Source organism: Prunus avium, chromosome 8, assembly GCF_965620075.1.
Source record: "Prunus avium chromosome 8, drPruAviu1.hap1.1, whole genome shotgun sequence".
NCBI classification, from domain to species: domain Eukaryota; kingdom Viridiplantae; phylum Streptophyta; class Magnoliopsida; order Rosales; family Rosaceae; genus Prunus; species Prunus avium.
Window position 1 is genome coordinate 27,734,724 of NC_142291.1, and position 19,379 is coordinate 27,754,102.

The 19,379-nt window shown below is 36.8% G+C and overlaps 3 protein-coding genes across 3 annotated transcripts; all 3 read right to left on the minus strand.

Moving 5' to 3' along the window:
- Positions 1 to 912: 912 nt before the first annotated feature.
- LOC110768822 (uncharacterized) lies at positions 913 to 2,274 on the minus strand. Its single transcript, XM_021972681.1, has one exon. The coding sequence runs from the start codon at positions 2,272 to 2,274 to the stop codon at positions 913 to 915; it is 1,362 nt and encodes a 453-aa protein (XP_021828373.1).
- A 3,592-nt stretch (positions 2,275 to 5,866) lies between these two features.
- LOC110768826 (SNF1-related protein kinase regulatory subunit gamma-1-like) lies at positions 5,867 to 9,799 on the minus strand. Its single transcript, XM_021972684.2, has 7 exons — positions 9,507 to 9,799; positions 9,212 to 9,372; positions 8,991 to 9,089; positions 8,103 to 8,261; positions 7,833 to 7,915; positions 7,508 to 7,693; positions 5,867 to 6,844 (listed from the first exon to the last, which is right to left on the minus strand). The coding sequence occupies exons 1-7, from the start codon at positions 9,685 to 9,687 to the stop codon at positions 6,451 to 6,453; spliced, it is 1,263 nt and encodes a 420-aa protein (XP_021828376.1). The 5' UTR covers positions 9,688 to 9,799; the 3' UTR covers positions 5,867 to 6,450.
- An 860-nt stretch (positions 9,800 to 10,659) lies between these two features.
- LOC110768823 (glucose-1-phosphate adenylyltransferase large subunit 1) lies at positions 10,660 to 15,790 on the minus strand. Its single transcript, XM_021972682.2, has 14 exons — positions 14,985 to 15,790; positions 14,611 to 14,733; positions 14,273 to 14,443; positions 13,874 to 13,966; positions 13,651 to 13,734; positions 13,523 to 13,578; positions 13,064 to 13,157; positions 12,600 to 12,785; positions 12,298 to 12,378; positions 11,843 to 11,929; positions 11,660 to 11,764; positions 11,451 to 11,557; positions 11,294 to 11,354; positions 10,660 to 11,134 (listed from the first exon to the last, which is right to left on the minus strand). The coding sequence occupies exons 1-14, from the start codon at positions 15,207 to 15,209 to the stop codon at positions 11,033 to 11,035; spliced, it is 1,575 nt and encodes a 524-aa protein (XP_021828374.1). The 5' UTR covers positions 15,210 to 15,790; the 3' UTR covers positions 10,660 to 11,032.
- Positions 15,791 to 19,379: the final 3,589 nt, after the last annotated feature.

Sequence of the window (19,379 nt, forward strand, 5' to 3'; positions counted from 1 at the left end):
ATCTAAACAACGATAACCTTGATGATTTAAAGAATAGCCTAAAAACACATACTTAGAAGACCGAAATTGCAATTTATTAGAATTATATTGGCGTAAGAAGGGAAAACAAGCACACCCAAAAAAATTTAAAATAAGATTTCATAATGTGATTTATGATGAAGAAACTTATAAGGGAGACGATTAATTAGATAGACAATGGTATGCATAGCCTCAGCCCAATACGAATGGGGCATAGAGGCATGGGCCAAAAGAGTGAGCCCTGTGTCGACAATGTGACGGTGCTTGTGTTCAGCTAAGCCATTTGCTCAGGGCGATGAAGACAAGAGAGACAGTGATGAATGCCATGATAAGATAAATAAATGACTAGTGTATTCCCCACCGTCATCAGATTGAAAAGCCTTAATTTTAGTAGAGAACATATTTTCAACCAATGCCTTGATTTAACAAAATGAGAGAATACTTCATATTTTAACTTCATTGGGTAAATCTAAGAATAACGGGAAAAATCATCAACAAAGAGAACATAATAAGGAAAACCAGAAATTGATTTATTTGAAGAACTCCACACACCCAAGCGAATAAGTTCAAGCGGTAAGGTAGAAACAAAAACAGATGGACTAAAGGGTAACTTAACACTTTTACCCAATGGACAGGACTGGCAAACAAAAAAGAACTACACTGAGAGCTAGAAGACAGCAATTTATTATGAGAAAACAAAAATTGTAATGTAGACGAAGTAGGATGACCGAGACGAGAGCGCCACAAAGAGCGGTGGACATGAACACCTAGCCAAGCAACAAGATCATGCCAAATTTGAAATGACTCATTCAATGAGAAGGAAAACGGATATAGGCCTTTGCTACTCTTGCCCCGGAAAATAATCTTCCCCATCGCCAGATACTGGATAAAATATCAGTCAAAGAAAAAAGTGAAGAAACAATTGTTGTCAGTAGCAAATTCATGAACAGATAAAAGTGGAAAAGAGGCATTAGGACAGTGAAGAATATTATTAAGAGAAAATGAGGAGTTAAGGTGAGAGATACGAGAGTGACCAATATGAGTAATAGGCAAACATGTTCCACCAAGCACACCTCCAACATTATCAGAACCATGATACTTTCTAGCAAAGGATAGATGGCTTAATTCATTGGTGATATAGGTGTTAGCCCTGATATCAGCAACCCATTGTTGTGTGCCACCATGGGATAGATGGTGAGCGGTCATGCCTTGAAAAAGAGTAGAAGGAGCAGGCACAAAAGTAGCCTTGAAAGGGCAGACAACGACAACGTGGCCATAACCACGACAATTGTAACATTGCAAAGGCCCACGGGGGGAGGGAGAATTGGACCCAAAAGAGGAGGTATTAAGGCCAGAGGGAGGAGGCCCAAGAACACCTTGATCAAAATTGTGGTGATAACATGGCTGTGAAGAAGGAGAACGAAATAAGCTATAAGACCTAGAACCTAGAGAAGAACCAAAACGAGGAGCAGAGAGTGATGTGCGACGATCCGGAGCACGGCCAGCGAAGCCAGTGCGATCACCAAAGCCACGCCTACCATGGCCACTGTGACCGCTACTGGAAGCCACCATGGTCGTCGCACCAGAAGAGATGTCCAGAGAAGATGAAGCCTGAAGACGTCGTTCTGCTGATAAGAGAAGGGCTTTAAGGTCAGGCATACCGATGAGTGTCTCACGAGCTTGAGCAACGGCAACCGTATTCTCATAAATCGGACCAACAATATTCATAACCACAACAAGAAGATTAAATTCATTAACTGGGGCACCTGCCAAAGCCAAGTTATTTGTAATAGAGTGAATATGATCAAAAAAAATCAGTGATGGAAGAGTCACCGCGGGGTTGTGCGAAGCAAGTCGCTGCGAAGATGAAGAAGGCGATTTTGATTTCGAAGAAGCGAAATGAGTTTCAAGCGCCACCCAAGTGTCACATGCGGTGGTTTTGGTAGCAACATTAATAAGAACCTTATTGTGGAGAGAACCATTTATGAGAGAGAGAACAAGCTGATCTTTCTGAACCAAGTCATCATATTCAGGGTTGGGGATGAGAGACAGAGGAGAAGAATCACTTTGCTGGGCCTTGGGGTCTGGAATGGTGGGAGAGGGACTTGGGCAACTACCATTGACATAGGAGAGCAAGCGGCGGTTGCGAAGAACGGGAACAATCTGAGCAAGCCAGGTCGGATAGTTATCACATTCGAGGCGAACAGAGATAACGTGAATGATGCTAGGAAGGTCAAGAGTAGAGGATGAAGCCATGGGGTCGAGGAAAAAAAGCGGCAAAATAGACGATGGATTGAATACAGTAAGTCTCAAGCTCTTGATACCATGAAAGGTTTTTAAACATCTTTGATGATTTTAATTGATAAACAATATAGGAAAAATATATAGAGCCTTTACTTGGTGATTACACAAAGTATCGCCTATTCTAGGTAAGAAACAATACATTGATTTACAAGGAGAATATACAAGAATCAAGTCAATAAATACACATAATTGGGCAAGTAAATCATATCATAATCAGATCAGGATTCACACCCATTGCTACAAAGGTGCCCAACAGATAAGCTCATGTTAGAGATCCTTCCATTAATATTCTTCATCAATCCATCTGGTAGTACAATAGACAGAGAGTCGAGTAGGCTATTTGATAGCTCCACAAAATAGAAAGGTAGGCAGGTGTGTCAATTCAAACTTTGAAATTGGTGGTCACAATTGAGATTGAAATGTTGTGGTGGGTTCATACTATGAAATTGATGTTTCAAATTGAGGTTGAAAATGTTTGTGGTACTTGAAAGGTGGAATATATTTCTCTGTGTTGGTGTCGTCTTAGCGTTTATCAGACTTATCTAGAATGTACTTGACGTTGCATATAAGATTTGCCACATCATTATTATTGACCCAACACACTATCACCTCTAGTGCTAAAAGTTTGTCCTTCGACCAAATAGAGGACAACAGAAGAAGAAGAAAAAAAAGTTGTGTGAAAATGATTTTTTTTCTTATTTTTTATTTTACTAGTAAATGTAATGTGTCAATTTTGTAACATTGTTTATTTCTGTTTGTTTGGTTTTTTTTTTTTAAGCGACAGCTTATTATAAGAGTTTAGTGAAAGAAGTTGGGATTCCACCCCAAAACCAATTGACAATGGAGGGAGTAATTCAACTCCTTATAAGCCCTTGTTAGGTTTCTCAACTTTCCAATGTGGGACTTTTTACCTTCACATTCTCACACGCTGTTCGGTTCATTTTTACACATGATTTTTCATGTTATTCACCCACTATTTTGAGTTAGTTCTTGACATTTTATAGCTTTTTACTTCCTTTTTGTGTTTTCTTAGATTTTACCTTGGTTGGAATGAAAATGAGCTAAAAGTGCATTATTGGTTATAAACTTTGTTTTTGTTCATTTTCGTAGGTCAACTTCTTGGCCTGGGATCAGCATGCTCTGGTGCTCGGATGAGGTCATGATCTTCATGAGACTTGTTCCAATGGATGTTAACTACAACATATCCAAATTTGAGCTCCATTGGACAAGTATTGCCTATCCAACCAATCCAGAATGTCACCACAGCTCTGGAAATCCGATTTTGGCCAGCTTTCACCTCCTTTGTGTCATCTTAATTTCTTGTTACCATAACTCTTGGTAACAAGGAATTACCTTTGTAAAAGAGATATATTCTGAAGCATTTGGCATCTTTGTGAAGTCAAGGCTTCATCATGACAAATGAGACAAAGGATGATGGGTGAAGATTTTGGAAATATAATACTAAAAGCAAAGCTGGAAAGGAGGAGAGAGGGAGGCAAAAGGGAAGTGCAATCTGATTTTGGAGAGGTTTTTAAACGGGGGTATGGGATTCATTACATCATTCTACACCAGGAGCAGCTTGGAGAGCTAAAAGCTAAGGAAGGAGAAGGAGGTGCAGCCGCAGGAAGAAGGGGGAAGACTTCCACCATTGAAGACTTCAAGCTTTCATCATTTCCAAATCTGTAAACTCTTTCTAGTTATATTTCGAATTTGTGTTTGAAATGATTATGAGGAACTAAACTCCATAGCTAGGGCTTAGGTTGAAGCCCTAAACATGATTACCTTATTGTTTTGATGCTTGAGTGTATGAATTTCTAGATATTGTTGATGAATTCCAATTCACCAAATTAATCTATCCTTGATGTATGTTCTTCTTTGATTGATCACCTTTGAAAGCATGTTTCTTGAGATTGTTGGGATTATGTGTATCTTCATGTTATCCTAAGCAATAAATGGATGAAGTAAGAATCATCCATGTGAATTGGTTTCTTGAATACCTAATGTAAACACTATGCTATTAGGGTTCTTGTGATGTTCATATTCTCTTTGAACTTAATGGGTTTTTCTTGTAATTGAATCAAAGTACTAAGCACACCTAGATTCGATTATAGGGAAGGCACAAGTATTGTAGCACTCGTACTGCACTTTACGTACATTAGAGAGAATCAATGCGTCTTGAGCCACTCGTACTGGTCTTGATTGCGAACATCTTCAACAACACGTTTAGAGTTCATCACTTGAGTATCCATGAACATTGGTAGAATTGTTTAGGGTGGATTCCGAAACCCTAGTGTTTGTTACATCTTGATTCCACTCTTTGATAATTCATCTCTGCCTTTCTTATTCAATTTTAAAGTCCATTTACTTTCATGCAATAGAAATAGGTCACTTCAAACAAATCAAACCCCCCCCCCCCCCCCAATGTGTGTGTGAGTTGCGTGTTTGACACGTTACGTGTCTTTGTTACTGAATTTTATTTATTTCTGTAATTGTTTTGGACTTTTGGTCCGCGTTGTGTTCTTGAATTTTCTGTGCTGAATCCAACCGTATAAAGAACGTGAAATTTGGATAAACGGTTGGAAAGTTATAGGCAAAACACTAGACAGAGGTCGAAACTGAAAAACAGAGAAAATGAATATGCCCAAAAACGACCGGTCGCTTTTACCTGACGACCGGTCGCTTTTCACGTCAAAATTTGAGTTTCGACTCTGCCCAAAAAAGACCGGTCGCTTTTGCCTCACGACCGGTCGCTTTAGCACTGTTCATAGGTGATAAAAGGGTGATAAAAAGTGCTGTTTGTGTTTTTCTTTAGTTTTCTTGTGTTGTTTCATTTCTTTTACACTTCTTTACTCATTTCTAGTTTCCCTCTTTCATTTGTGCATTTGTGGTGTGTTAATTAAGTGTTCTCTTTGTACTCGAATTAGAACTTATAGGAAACCGACAAGTTCTTCGTGGGATCGACCTCGTACTTACATAATCTATACTTCGATAGATTCGTGCACTTGCGGGTATTTTTAATTGGTTGTTTGCACATTAATTTGTGTCCTTTTAGGAATGCAACACACGCCCCCGCACGTGTGGCAAATTTTCAAGCCTAGCACGTGGACAACATATATTGGGTGACGTGAAGCACGTGTGGCCGTTGGACTTTCACACGTGGGCTAACCCGCTCTGATACTATGAAAGAAGTTGAGGTTCCACCCTAAAACCAATTGGCAATGGAGGGAGTAGCTCAACTCCTTATAAGCCCTTGCTAGATTTCTCAACTTTCCAATGTAGGACTTTTTACCTTCACATTCTCACACGCCCCCGCACGTGTGGCGAATTTTCAAGCCTAGCACGTGAACAACACATATTGGGTGGTGTGGAGCACATGTGGCTGTTAGACTTTCACACGTGAGCTAACCCACTCTGATACCATGGGGAAAAGAAAGTTAGGTTTTGGTTTTAGAGAGAGAGAGAGAGAGAAAGAGAGAGTGTGTGTGTGTTATGAAAAATCTGTTACAATCTTCACTAAACTTAAGTAGAGCTTAAGCTAGACTTTATATAGCTAACTGACTTTCTTCTCCTCAAAGTAACCTAACTAACATTCACGTGTTATACAATGAGAAGCACGTGACCACTCCAGCTCATTCTGCACACCTCAGCAACAATACTGTTAACATTGAACAGATCTTAACAGAGAAAATCCAAGTGGAGGATCTATATCCCCGCTTAACTCAAAATCTCAGACTACGTAGCCTTAGACACAAAAAAAATATCAGCACAGAAAACATAAGCAGACTATTATGGGATACATGCATGTAATGATCCACGAACTACACCATATATTCAGCTGGAAATTTGACAACAGATAAAAGCTCTAAATTCCAAAGCAATGAAAAGAGAAAGTAGAAGCAGAGGAACCAGATAATGCCATTCAGAGATGTGATACTGGTCCTAGACGTCAAGCATATCACGTGTTCCTGCACCCATGGTTGCAGTGTAGAATAGTACACTGATAGGCTGTCACAATGTTCCAAAAGCTAAGAAATAATGCAGAGCCTAAGTTAGCATATTGGGTTTTTTTTTCAATTTTGGAGCAAAAATATTGGGTTTAGATTAACATTAGAAACACTCTCAAATCAATCAATTATCAGAGATTATGGTTCCATTTTTAACATGGCAACCAGTCTGCTCCAGAGCAGATTCAAAGAACCCACAACCATGGATGCTTGAATCTATACATGGTGGAGCAAAGTGGATGATCATATCTCTCAATGTGAGCATCCCTGTGGCATGATTTGATTCATCAACCAAGAAGCTGAAACTGCTTTTTGTGTCTGCCATGTTTCTCATGGCTTGCTTCAGTGTTTCGGTTTTCTTGTTGGTGACCGGTGAGTCCATTCTTGGCGCGAAGTTGTTTTTGAGGCGCAGGAAGCCAGCTGAGAGAAGAGCCCCAATGTCTCTTTCAATTGTTGGATCAGAGCCTGTTTTATGATGATCATTCTCCATGTGAATGAACTCCTCCACAGTTAGACTTCTGCAGTTATATGATTAAACATCAAATTAAACATGTAATATTACATATCTTAAGTCAAAATTTCTTCTTTTCTTCCTTTAACATGCCTTAGCTCCAGTGAGTTATCCAATCCAATCCAATCCAATCCTAGGCACCAAACAAGCCCATTATCTTGAGTTCACGCTGTTATTAAGATATAACTGGCAAGGGTCTGGACATTTATGTGTGCCTATATATATAATTTGCAGATCAAATGCTACACTGAAGTGGACATGAGAAACTAACAACTCCTTTAGATGCATATCTCTTTTCGTTTTAGAAGCATATCTCTGTTCTGTTTTCTGTTTTTCTTTGTCAACTAGAAGAAGAGGGGAGAACAGAACGGCGAAGTTAGGAATTGTTCATTAATTAGTAGCATATTGGATAAATGGCTGTTTGACATTGGAAATTTTAAGTAGCATATCTCATTGCATATAAAACTTTTGAGATAAAATTCAATATCTGAACTCCACAACATGCTTAAGTTGGAGATAGTCGGCAATCAGTTTGAATTTGGGGAGTTGGGGACCTCCTCTCTCCTCCTTGTCTCTCTTTTATTAAAAAACAATAGCGAAAAATAAAACGAAAAATATATGTTACAAAACAAAACATAGAAGGGAGAACGAAAAAATGGATGTAACTTACTTTATATTGCAAGGTAGATTCTCTAGAAGGAGGTAGATATCGCATTTCCTTATGCTACCAATGACCCTCTTACTTTTCCTATCTGTGACAGCAACTGCACCATTTTGGCTTTTCCATAGAACATGAAGAGCTTCTGCCATGCTTTGGTCTCCATATACATGTACAACATGCTCTTCATTACCAAACCTGTATTGAAACATCCGTAGAGATGCAATTCCAAACTAAATGAGAATTTACTATTCAATTGTAAACTACTCTTATAGCTTGATTTATCCCCAAAAGAAAAGATGAAGAAAAGAAAAGAACAGTTTACGGGTTGACATACCGGAACTCTGATAAAGGCTTGTCAGCAATGCTATCAAACCAGTCTAAACCACTTGATTGAAGCAGCAGAAGAAGTACTCCATGCTATCAACGCATAATAGATAATCAAGAATTTAAGCTTAGTGTTGTTTTGTAAGCTTTAAACAAAAACTGCCGAAGATCATCTCAATTTCTTGTTACTTTTACAGATTCTCATTTTGGCCTGCTGCTAATGGCCATATTTGCTTCTCAAAAGTACCATTTATGAAGTAGAATTTGGAGATAAATATACCTGTGAAATAAAACCAATGAGCTTAGAACTGGTTCTCTCTATGACAGGCACAACTTGCAGCCGATGCTTTGAAAGTAGCAGCAGAACATGGAAGAGTGTCTCATCCAAGTGTACAGGGAAATACGAATTCCATAGAAACGACTTAGCCAGCTCGCCAATCTATCAGAATTAAACAGAAGTGCTCATAACGAAACAAAGATTTAACAATCTGCATTAAAGTAGTACTCAAGGTTCTAAAATACAACAAAGGGATAGAATTTTAAGTTATAACATGGTTGGCATTTTAATAACATGGCCAACGAAATTGCAACACAAATATCTCTGCATGTCATCAAGAAAGACTCCGAATAATATCGTGTGTCTCTACGCCCGTCGGTGCGTGTGTATAAAATACTGGTGAAAAATGACATTTGAGCTCATGCTGTCAAATTACTACAACACCCTGTCATCTGTAGCCGTAGGCTCATTAGTCATATTGTTTACATAACCCATTTATTGAAGTTTAGGACAAGGCGAGAAGAAAACGTAAGCAACAAGAGGAGGGCAGAAGAAAATTGGAATTCATTTGCTTGGTAAAGTATGTTATGCTTCAAGAGGACTAACTGGTTCTGTAGCTCAGTGGGGTGAAATCTCAGTCTCAGCCACAAGAAAATTGAAAGAACAGGTTGCTCAACATGCTTGGCATCAACATTGTTAAACATAAAACTTTTCAGTTGAAAGAAAAGTTAAAGGGCTAATATAATGAAGTGAAGATGTTGAGTGTTATGGACTTGTATTTCTCTAAATGGACTTTTTGGCTTATATTGAATTGTTCTATCTTCTATGTCTACTTACCATATTAAATAAAATAAAAAAGAACTAAAAGGGCAAAATATAAAAAATAAAAACCTTGGTTTGGCCAATGTGAGGATGGTGTTCAAGCATGTCAAAAACACCATAGTTGCCAATTTCTTCAGCTCCAGTGTCTCTTCTGCGATTCTCACATTCCTCGAAATAAAATTTCCGTGAGAAGCATTTGTTATATATATAGTTGTGTAAATAACACTACACAAATGTTCATCTGGGGTAGCTTTTAAAACGTTAAAATCTACAAAAATGAACATCCTTACCTCAAAAAACCAAAGAACAATACTTGCAAAATCAATGAAACCAATATAAGGATCCGAAAAGCTTCCTTTGGTATTGTCAGTAATTGGTGCACCAGACACATTCTTCTCGTGCATCAAATGAATGGCATCTCTTACACTATCCCCAGTTTTCAATTCCAAAACTTTGCATTGCATCCATTTTATGAAGGAAAAAATTAAAAAACATCATTTTCATAATGGAATTTTAAAGCAACCAAATTCAAAAAACAAACCAAAAACAGAGATAATGGAACATTGGAAATTATATGATGCTTACCGGGTGAGTTTTTGATGCCAGGGATAGAACTGATGAGGATGTTATCAAGAAAGAGTTGGAGGGCAGAGCCTGAATCAATTTCTTGGTTGTTTTCTTGAGTTTTAAGGTTGGAAACAAGGCTCTCTTTCTTCTGTGCCACTCCACCTTCTGATTTTTTCATGACATCCTTTATTTGCTGCATCTTCTTCTTTTGTCTGAGTTAGAAGTTGGATTGGATGTCAAACTGTTTTTGAGGTTCCCTTTCTGTCTCTCTTGTATTTGCGTGATCTGTTTTTGAGTTCCTCTGCCCCAAAGACAGATGTCAAAAGTGCAAACCTTCCAAGTGTTAGTTTGTATTCCCATGTGGCGTTCTAAGACTCAGTTTTGTGGTACGATTTTCTCCCTTCAATTTTCATCTTTACTATTTATTTTTCTCTTTTTGATACAAGCGTTATTTAGGGAGTGGGGATCGAATCTAAAACCTCGGATGAAGAAATAAATGCTTTTAACCACTTGAACTACAAACTCTTTTTTTTTTTTTTTGTTTGTTGTGTGGCTGGTAACTTCCTTCTTTGATATAAACCTGTACACATTGTTAAAGAGAAGGGTTTTTTCTTTCCTGATCCGAAATAAGCCAGTAAATTATAAGACTGGGAGATTTATTTAAGAGTGATGCTGCATATGCTAAAAGAAACTCTAAGATTTTGTTTCCAACAAATATGATAGAATTCATTTCCACACTACCAAGGTAGATCATTTGGCAACCAAACTTTGAAATCCCTTGATCATGGTTGTTGTTTTTCTGAGTTCCCTGACATTGTAGATAGTTTTGAATATATTTTTCCAACAGTAAACTGTGGAAAATATTTCCAAACAATACATGAACAAAAGGAGTGTTAAAACTAGAATTATCATACTGCAATATGAAAATGAGGGATGGGATATTAAAAGGATGACAGCTTTATAATAGAAAATGGTTTCAACTGTACCTTTGGAACTTGGAATTATTACTACAAAAGGCATAGCCTATTGATAACCATATAATATGAAAAAACACTGCTATGCTAGAATTTGGAATTCTCTGATTCCTGTTAACTCTGTTCTTCTCCATTGCTATAGGTTGCTGGTGGCTTCTCTTTGAACCAACATTATCAGAGATGAACACGTCCAAAAGTTAAATAAAATGCCTTTTCTTTTTCTGAGATACAATTATGTTTCAACCATTATTCATAATCAATATTGATACAGAAAGTTCATAGGTTCTTATGGATATATCACCTCCACGAAGGATTAAAGCAGCCGGCGGCGGGTCAGCTGCTGTAGCTTATTTTTGTACATCTCGTGGCTCTAGAACTCTTATAAGCTTATAAACTCCATTTTTACAAGTACTGAAGGATTTTTCTAGTTTAAAAAGGCAAAATGCTGCAGAAGCTATACCCCGCAGCTGCCAAATGCACTTGAGACGTCAAGATCCAAACGTTTGCAAGTCTCTTTCCCACCACTATTTTTCAACCGTGCTTGAAAAGTACTTGAGATGTTAAGATCCATCATATAACCATGCCATCTTGTATTGTTGCCTTCTCCAGAATAATTGTGATTCCCTCACGAATGTAAAATCCCTCTTCTGGCCTATCTGCTTCTCGAACCCCCTACAGAACCAGAGAATATAGACGACCATAAGATTGAATATGATGGTATATATTTCACTCAATAAAAAGTTGGCCCAGTCAAGTTTGGTTAAAAGCTAAAATGAAAATATCAATGTATCCTAAAAAAAATGAGACTAGACTATAGGAAGCCATGCTTACATCTTTGTTCACGATCACTGCATCCTTCCCTATCTTTGCATTCTTATCAATTATACAATTCCTTCAAGGAAGAAACATAAAGACATGATTAGAGACCTCGGCATTCTACATTCCATGTAAAGCTAAGAAATGTTTCTCAATTTGTGAGTCTAATTACCTAATCTTTGTATTCCTTCCAATACCAACTGGGACCTTCCCCTCCGCAAGCAGAGATGCAATTTCAGTTTCAGTTTGGTAATAGTCTGCACCCATCATTATAGCATCCTGTAGCAAGAGGTAACAACTTAATAAACATAGTCATCAGAGTGAAAGTAAACAAACCGGTCCAGTTTTCAACTTCTGTCTTTGAAAACCATGAAAATTCACCTTCAGCTCAACACCATAATCCAATCGTGAACGTTCACCTACAATTGAATGCTGGACACTACATTCTCGCAAGAAACATCCATGTGATATTATTGCATCCACAATCTGCAATACAAAAATAATGCATGAGAAGCAGATCGCCTCAATGAAGTTTCCAATATGAGCCTAAGTACATTAGCATACCCGGCACTTGTCAATCTTGGTTGGTGGTAAGAATCGAGGAGAGGTGAAGATAGGCGTCTTTGGGTCATAGAAATGAAACTTCGCGAACTGCAAAAAGAGAAGGTAATTTTCCCGGACATTAATCACACATCAGGGAAAGAAAATGATGTTGCTCTTTGTTTCACAGAATTGATATTAAGACATTATTTAAGAACTCTACACAATTATAGGGATTCATCATATGTTCTCCGTGTTTGCATGTTATAGTCTAGAATAACAGGGTGCCCCAGAAAATAGTATGGAAAGGCACATTTGTTCTTTTTTCATTTTCCATTTTGTTTTTGTTTTTGTTTTTTTTGGAGGGTGACATGAACCTGTTGTGTATGCCATGTCTAAATGTTTGACGTCCTCAAGGAATTGAACTGAAGGGAAATGGAATTATGAAATGTTGCCCCTATAAAAACAATGAAATCTACCTCTTCGGTGAGGGCCAAGTTAGCATCATAGAAAGACTTTATAGTTCCAATGTCCTCCCAGTATTCTCTGAACATAAATGCCTGTAAAAGCAAAGGCAAATTATACAGACATTTTCTTCAATATTTGAGTATAAACAGATAAATCGGTAAGTAGAAAATATGAAGAATCATGAATTGTTCATGCAAATGGCTCAAATTTTATGGTCTTTCAGTTGAGGCTTCACTCTTCTGTTTCCTTCAATCCTTTATGGATAGGGAAAATCTCATAGATGAAGACACTTCAACTGTAATGGTTATCTTACTTGAACTTTGTGCTCTCTCACTGCTGCAGGAATGATTTCAGACCCGAAGTCGTTTGATGTTGGATATCTCCACCTCAGAAGATTTAGCAAAATTTCTGTCTTAAATACATAAACTCCCATTGATGCAACATATGGGGATTTCATGGCATCTTGTGGGGACAATCCCAGAAGCGTGGTATCTGTTTGCTGCAGAATGTCAACCAAGAAGGGTAAAACTTATGTCTAAGATATATTATTCATTAATGCAATCATGTAAGTCTAAATACATAGGTAATGTTAAGACACAGGGAATTTAAATAAGATGAACTTGGAAAATAGTGTAAAAGAGTAATGAAGAAATGCATCAGTCTGTTATGTTCCTCCAAATGAGCATTTCAATAACAGGATGCAAAAGTTATTTTTGAACCTCATTGAAAGTGAGAAAAATAATCTGATTAGCATAATATCTGGTTTTTCTTGCTTACCATTGCTTTTAGATCAGCTCCCCTTGGTTTTTCAGTAAACTGGATGACTTTACCTCTGCTGTCTATCTTCACCAATCCATAATCCGACGCACGGCTGGAAAGCATGCATTCAACTTTAGATGGTATTTAGAAGAGATATTTAGGAAATTATAAGAACGAGGATTTTGGGGTCGGGGGTTATCATTGACATAATCTTTATTTTTTGCCTCACAAGTTAGCTTAAGAAAACAGAATGTGCAAGAGGAAACTACTATGTGATTGATGTTCCATTACTTGTCAATTTGCAATTGTTACACTATATAATAAAAGTTGGCCCACCCCACAACAGCTTAAACTTTTGTAAGCAGTTTTAAACCAACACCAAAATCTAACACGATAGAAAGCCATGATCCTGCGATCAAATCCGTACACGATAGAAATCTTGTAAAGGCCAAAAGGAGAAAGAAAAAAAAAACAGACCTGTCACCCACTGCGGCACATGAAATTGTAATATCAGCATTTCTATCAACGTGACTCTGTATATCATAGAAAATGTGTAAGAAAAATTTAACAACAAACAAGTCCTATATGAAGGGAAATTATTATACCTGCACAAAGTCCGTATAATCCATTCGGTAAAGATGATCGCCAGACAAAATCAGTACATTCTCAACATTCCTGTTTTTGGCATCCTACAAGAAATAATGCAGTGCATTGTACCCGAAATCAAGTTATGCAAATCAAAGAACAACATACAGACCCATTATTCCTATCAGTTCCCCCCTTCTTTAATTTTAAAACAATACCATTGTTGCAAACTTCTTTACCCACCTCAAATACCCATATAAATTGCCTCACAGCATCTGCTGTTCCTTGGAACCAATTCATTCCTGCTTCCCCAGGCGTTTGAGTGGCTGCCAGAACCTGCACTTGAAGTATGCTTTGAGTCACAAAATAATCAAGGAACTTGAAAAAGAAATAACACATTTGACCAGATTTTTTTTTTAATGATTAAATCCTTTTAAATACAAGACCTCTTATTCTTTCTTATATAGTGAGAACTACTTCATTTAACATTAATTACAACTAAAGGTTCCCTATCAGACTAACTATCAGTTTGAAAACTGATTTTTGCAGCATCTTTACATAATTATCAGCCTACAACTAATTTAATAACAGACCAATCACAAAATGATACAGGTATTAATCTGCATTAAAGGATTCATTTACCTCTACAAATCCTTCCCCAAAGTTGATACCATTTCCAAAATAGGTGCGAGCAATGTGACGATTGAGAGAAGCAGAATTAAACTGCGTCAGTACAAAAATCTTGTTTATATTGCTGTTGATGCAATTGCTCATTGGGATGTCTATAAGACGGTAGCATCCTCCAACTGGGACCTGCAATCATACCAAATCAATACATAATACAACTTCAATTGCGATATTGAATCACAAGCTTTGATGAATCATGTGCGCGTATGGTTATTAATGAAGGATCATACAACCAAATTTTTCTCAAACAAATCAGCAAAATCCAATATATCTATAAGCATAATTTATCTTACTGCAGGTGTTGCTGATCTTATGGTAAGAGGAAAGAGCTGAGTCCCTGCGCCTCCTCCTAAAATGATTGAAGCTACAGTCTTGGGGTCTACTCTCCGTCTATATATAGGTGGCATTTGCACAGCCTGACATTGAACACAAAATTAAGAAAACAGAATTCATAAAAATAAAAAATAAAGTAAAGAAAATAACAAAAAAATGTGACAAACTTTACAATTTTAGATCAACAAACACAAATTAATGCCCAAAATAAATAAATAACATACAAAAATGGCAGTGATCATATAAATTACAGAACTTGACGATAAGATAGACACAGATAAAATGCTCATTTCAATAAATATGAAATTGGTAACTGAAAAGGATATTAACTTACCACAGCCTCAGTGTTACTTGATGTAAGAACAGAAAGAACAACTCCAGATTTCACCTTCTTGGCCCTCTTCTCAGCTCTCAAAGCCTTTGTCAACTGATTGTCCCAAAGCTTGTTATTAAGGCTCCCTCTAACCCTCTCCCCCCAAAACCCAGCATCACCATTACAAAGACCACTTGGTTTCCTCAAATGGGTGTTTGGTTTCAAGGTCACACAGCAAGAATCCATTCTAGTTTAATGGTAACAGATCAGAAAATGCGCACTCAAAACTGAACCCAAATCCCAGTAAAGTAAGAGATGTGATCTATTATCAAAGCAACCAAGTAAAGTATAGATCACACAAAGATAATTATTATTACGTTACAGTCAGTGACATATTCAAGGTCATTGGTGGAGTTACACTATTAAAACCATAAAACCCAAAACAGAGCTCTAAGAATAAAACAGCTAAATCTGAGAAAAGTTGGCAATGGATCTTGAGCCAAAACTGAAGATACCCAGATCCCAGATCACAGATACTCCTGAAAAGTAGAATCTCAGGTACCCAGAAGGCCAAAAACCAAAAATTTTGAGAATTAAATGCAAAAAAAAAAAAAATCAGGGTGGCAAGGTGAACAGACCAAAATGTGTTGTTTTGAGCTCTATGAATGAACTATATAAAGTAGCGAGATTTTGGGAGTGGTTTGGAAGTGATCAGCGGAGTTGAGATTTTATAAAACGGGAGGTGGAAGTCAGATTTTATAATGGAGTGAAATGCGTGAATTGATTTTGAAATAAAGTGATTAGCTTTATTGGCTTGTGAGAACTCACGAGAAGACTTGCTAATCTTGTATTTATAGTTGCACCACAAGCAAAATTACAAAAACAAAAATAATGAAAATAAATACATTTAAATTTTAATAAGAAAATATATTATGGGACAGATCACTGGACTTACTCATCAGAGTCCAAGTTTCTAGGCCGCTGTTGCATTAACCATTATGAGCCAAACACCTGTCCATTTCAAGCCCAAAATAATACTAGAAAATAGAGATTAAAAAACAATATTCTAACCAATTAAGTTAGATATACGTTTGTTTCATCATTAGCTGTAAAAAGATTTATAATATTTAATGGGTCATTAGGCATTTTTCAACTGATTTAATCTCTCTCTCCTTGACCAAAAAAAAAAAAAAAAAAAAATCTCTCTCTCCGTCGACGGTTCATATTCGAGGACATTTCCCGCCACTTGATATGCTAATAGGCAAGTGACTAGACTAATTGTCACAGAGTGTGTTGTCCTTTTGTATCATTATTTATAAAGCCACTTGATTACTTGTTGTATGTCGTTGATCATCTGCGTCTAATCGTGAGACAAGTTGTCTTTGAATTTGCATTAGTTTTGAATGTCTTCATTATTTGTCAGATTCTTATTTCTGTGATGAATTAGCCCAAAGTTTACCCTGAATTGTTCTTTAATAGTTCTTTTTCGGTTTTGTGAGTTCATATCGCGTTGTAAAGAAAAAAATATTGTACTTTTGGAAGATATAAGATTTGAATTGGAAGATAAAATCTAGGGCTTCGCGTGGATGAGTAAATGCTTTTAACCACTTGACTTATAACTTTTTTATATTTCAATGTTTAAATTTAGGATAGGTAAAGTTGAAGCTAACAAATCTTTGGAACTAATTTAAGACTTGAACCCTAACCTTTTTTAGAAGATGAATTGAACTAATTTATGTTTTTTTCTTTTTCTTACAAAATAAAGACTCTTCATCATTCACCCAATTCAAGTAACTTGAGCTAAGAATCGAAATCATACACTTGCATAAGTAACTTGATGCCATACATACATCTACCCAAAATCAACTGTGAATAATGCTTGGTGATGTTTTTGATACAGTTACAGACAGAGACTCTAAAATTCAATGCAATGAGAAGGAAAAAGAAAAAAAAAGACTACCATGCGGTGCGGGAGAGAATCAAATGGGAACATTTTTATTGACCCTACTACTTTTGTACTAGTGTTTTGTCAGGAAAAGTTCAGATTCATGTTCATGATCTTACCAAAAAGGGAAATGAAGGGGACATTTTGGTGGAAATAACCCAAGGCGCGCATGTTTCATGAGCAAAGAGGACATAACATAACTAACATCCCAGATTGCCTATAATCACCAACCAAACTTCTTCAGCAAAGAGCCAAGCACCATGGAATATATCAAATCTCTCTCTCTCTCCCCCCTCTCTCTCTCTCTCTCACACACACACACATCGAGTATAGGGAATATTGGTCAAAATGGAAGTTTGGAGAACAAGTTACCTTGATCCACCAGTGACCTAGGTGAATATTCTTCTTCAAAGATTATACACATTTGATTCAAACAGATTACTAATATTTCAGAGATTTCCATGGAATTCTAGGAGAGATTTCAATCCATTCACCTCGTATTAGTATGATTTCCACCGTAACCGATGACGTGAGAAAGATATTCCTCATTCCTAATTTATTCAAATTGTTTTCATATTGGTTTTTCATGTACTAACAGGGGAGTTGGAAAATCACCACCCTAAAAAACATTAAAGAAAACAATTAGGTAATGTCGTTCCCAACAGTTATTGGTATTGACTGGTTGCCAGTCTCAACGTCAACCAAGAAATTCAGACCCACCAAGCATCACTGTTAAACAATTATTGCCTTCTTTCTATTCTGGAATGTTTAGCAGAAGATAAGTGAGGTGGCCCCAAGAAACGGAGTCCAAACAAGAAGATCTTTCAATCATGCAGGTCCCCCCTGTCTGCGTTTTGGACGCATGCCACACCTAACCTCATGGACGGTTCTCATTGCTTCCCATGGCTTGTTACCCTCAATTGGCCCACGCGGCCCTGAGCTGTCCTATGTTTGTGGTAAGTGGGCCCCACATCATACTCAACATGTCAAGACCAGCCCAGCCTTTGAAGCCACTGAGGATCCGTCAACTTTTACGAACACTTTCCCCAAAACATTTTTGGATTGTTCGATTATAGATTGGTCAGCAAAGGTCTCGCAACTTAAAGTAATATTTATTTTGCACCAGGTTCTAGTTTCGATTCACCTCTTTCGATATAGCTTGTATGAAAAAACAAAAAATAATGATAAAGTTTTCAACTTTCTTTTTCAACTTTTTTCTCAACTAATATGGTTGTGACAGTTAGTTCTAAATCATGCTCAATTTCAATGCAATTGTGTCATTTGCAAAACACGTATTGCATAGATGGAGAATAAAAAATTGGTAAAACAAATATCGCATATCAAGCATTTTCCAATTATAATAGTTGTATTAGACCTAAGTGTTTATTTGAGAGTTATTCTGAGGAATACAAATTTTTTAGCGTCAGAGCCACATCGTGACACAGTGTTATTAATCCACGTGTTAAGACAGTAGGCAAAATAGTTGATATGTCGTGAACTTGGATACAAGGGCGGATCTATTACTAGGCTAGAGTGGGCTCCAGCCTAGGGGAAGATTTTTAAGTATTAAATATAGTTAAGTTTATATAATTAAGTTTATTCCTACTCCAATAAATATTAGCCCACAACACCATATAAATATAATAAACTAATAATAGCCCAATTTAAGTAAAGTAAATAATAGCTTTATTTAAAATAAGCCCATTCCTAAAGCATATAGGAAATAATAAATATCAATCCAAACCTATATAAATTTGATTAGAAGTAGAACTCACGCTAAGGCTCTACCAACTTGACCTATTCTAATCGTACTGATATTTGGCTACACCCATAGAGAGCAAATATAACAAAAATTCTTCTAGCCACCCAAAATGCCATATTTGAACATTGAGAGCCTAGAGTAAATAGCTCTCCTCCTCTAAAAAATTGTACCAACCTATCTTCAGTGGGTTCTTCAATCTTGGTAAGTTTCTCTTTTTTTTTATATATTTAATTTCCAATTTTAATTGTTGTTGTTAAGTTTTTATGATTTAGGGTTTGGGTGAATTTTTTTGGAGATTGTTGATATATGTTTTATTTTTGCAACTTGAATTATTAATTAGCATATATGATTTTTGGTGTCTGGTATTTCTTGTTAGGATATCATGTTACATTATGATAATAGACCGGCAAAGAGAGGAAAAACTATTTATTCATTCTTCAAAAAAAGTGGTAACGATAATAAAGATACACCTTCTGCATCTAATGTTGATACTTCAATTCTTGAGAAACTTTCTGAACTTAGATCTCATGTAGTTCAACCTAAAGAGTTTGATATTGCTTCTTTAGAACGGGACCGTGGGAAATGCATTCCAATTTGTGAACATCCAATCAATCAACACGATGAGATTCGAAGGGCTTATATCAAGTTGGGGCCTTATCAACCGAAACTTTTTTAGTATCTAAGGACTTTGTTCGGCCAACAAAGACGT

Excerpts from the sequence above, each read along its gene's own strand:
- LOC110768822 (XM_021972681.1), bottom strand. The coding sequence starts at position 2,274 with ATGGCTTCATCCTCTACTCTTGACCTTCCTAGCATCATTCACGTTATC.
- LOC110768826 (XM_021972684.2), bottom strand. The coding sequence starts at position 9,687 with ATGCAGCAAATAAAGGATGTCATGAAAAAATCAGAAGGTGGAGTGGCA. Across the intron at positions 9,373-9,506 it reads TGGCATCAAAAACTCACCCG|TTTTGGAATTGAAAACTGGG; the intron begins GTAAGCATCATA and ends TGCAATGCAAAG. Across the intron at positions 6,845-7,507 it reads AATCTACCTTGCAATATAAA|AAGTCTAACTGTGGAGGAGT; the intron begins GTAAGTTACATC and ends ATATAACTGCAG.
- LOC110768823 (XM_021972682.2), bottom strand. The coding sequence starts at position 15,209 with ATGGATTCTTGCTGTGTGACCTTGAAACCAAACACCCATTTGAGGAAA. Across the intron at positions 13,158-13,522 it reads TGTGCCGCAGTGGGTGACAG|CCGTGCGTCGGATTATGGAT; the intron begins GTCTGTTTTTTT and ends CATGCTTTCCAG. Across the intron at positions 11,558-11,659 it reads ATTATGGTGTTGAGCTGAAG|GATGCTATAATGATGGGTGC; the intron begins GTGAATTTTCAT and ends CTCTTGCTACAG.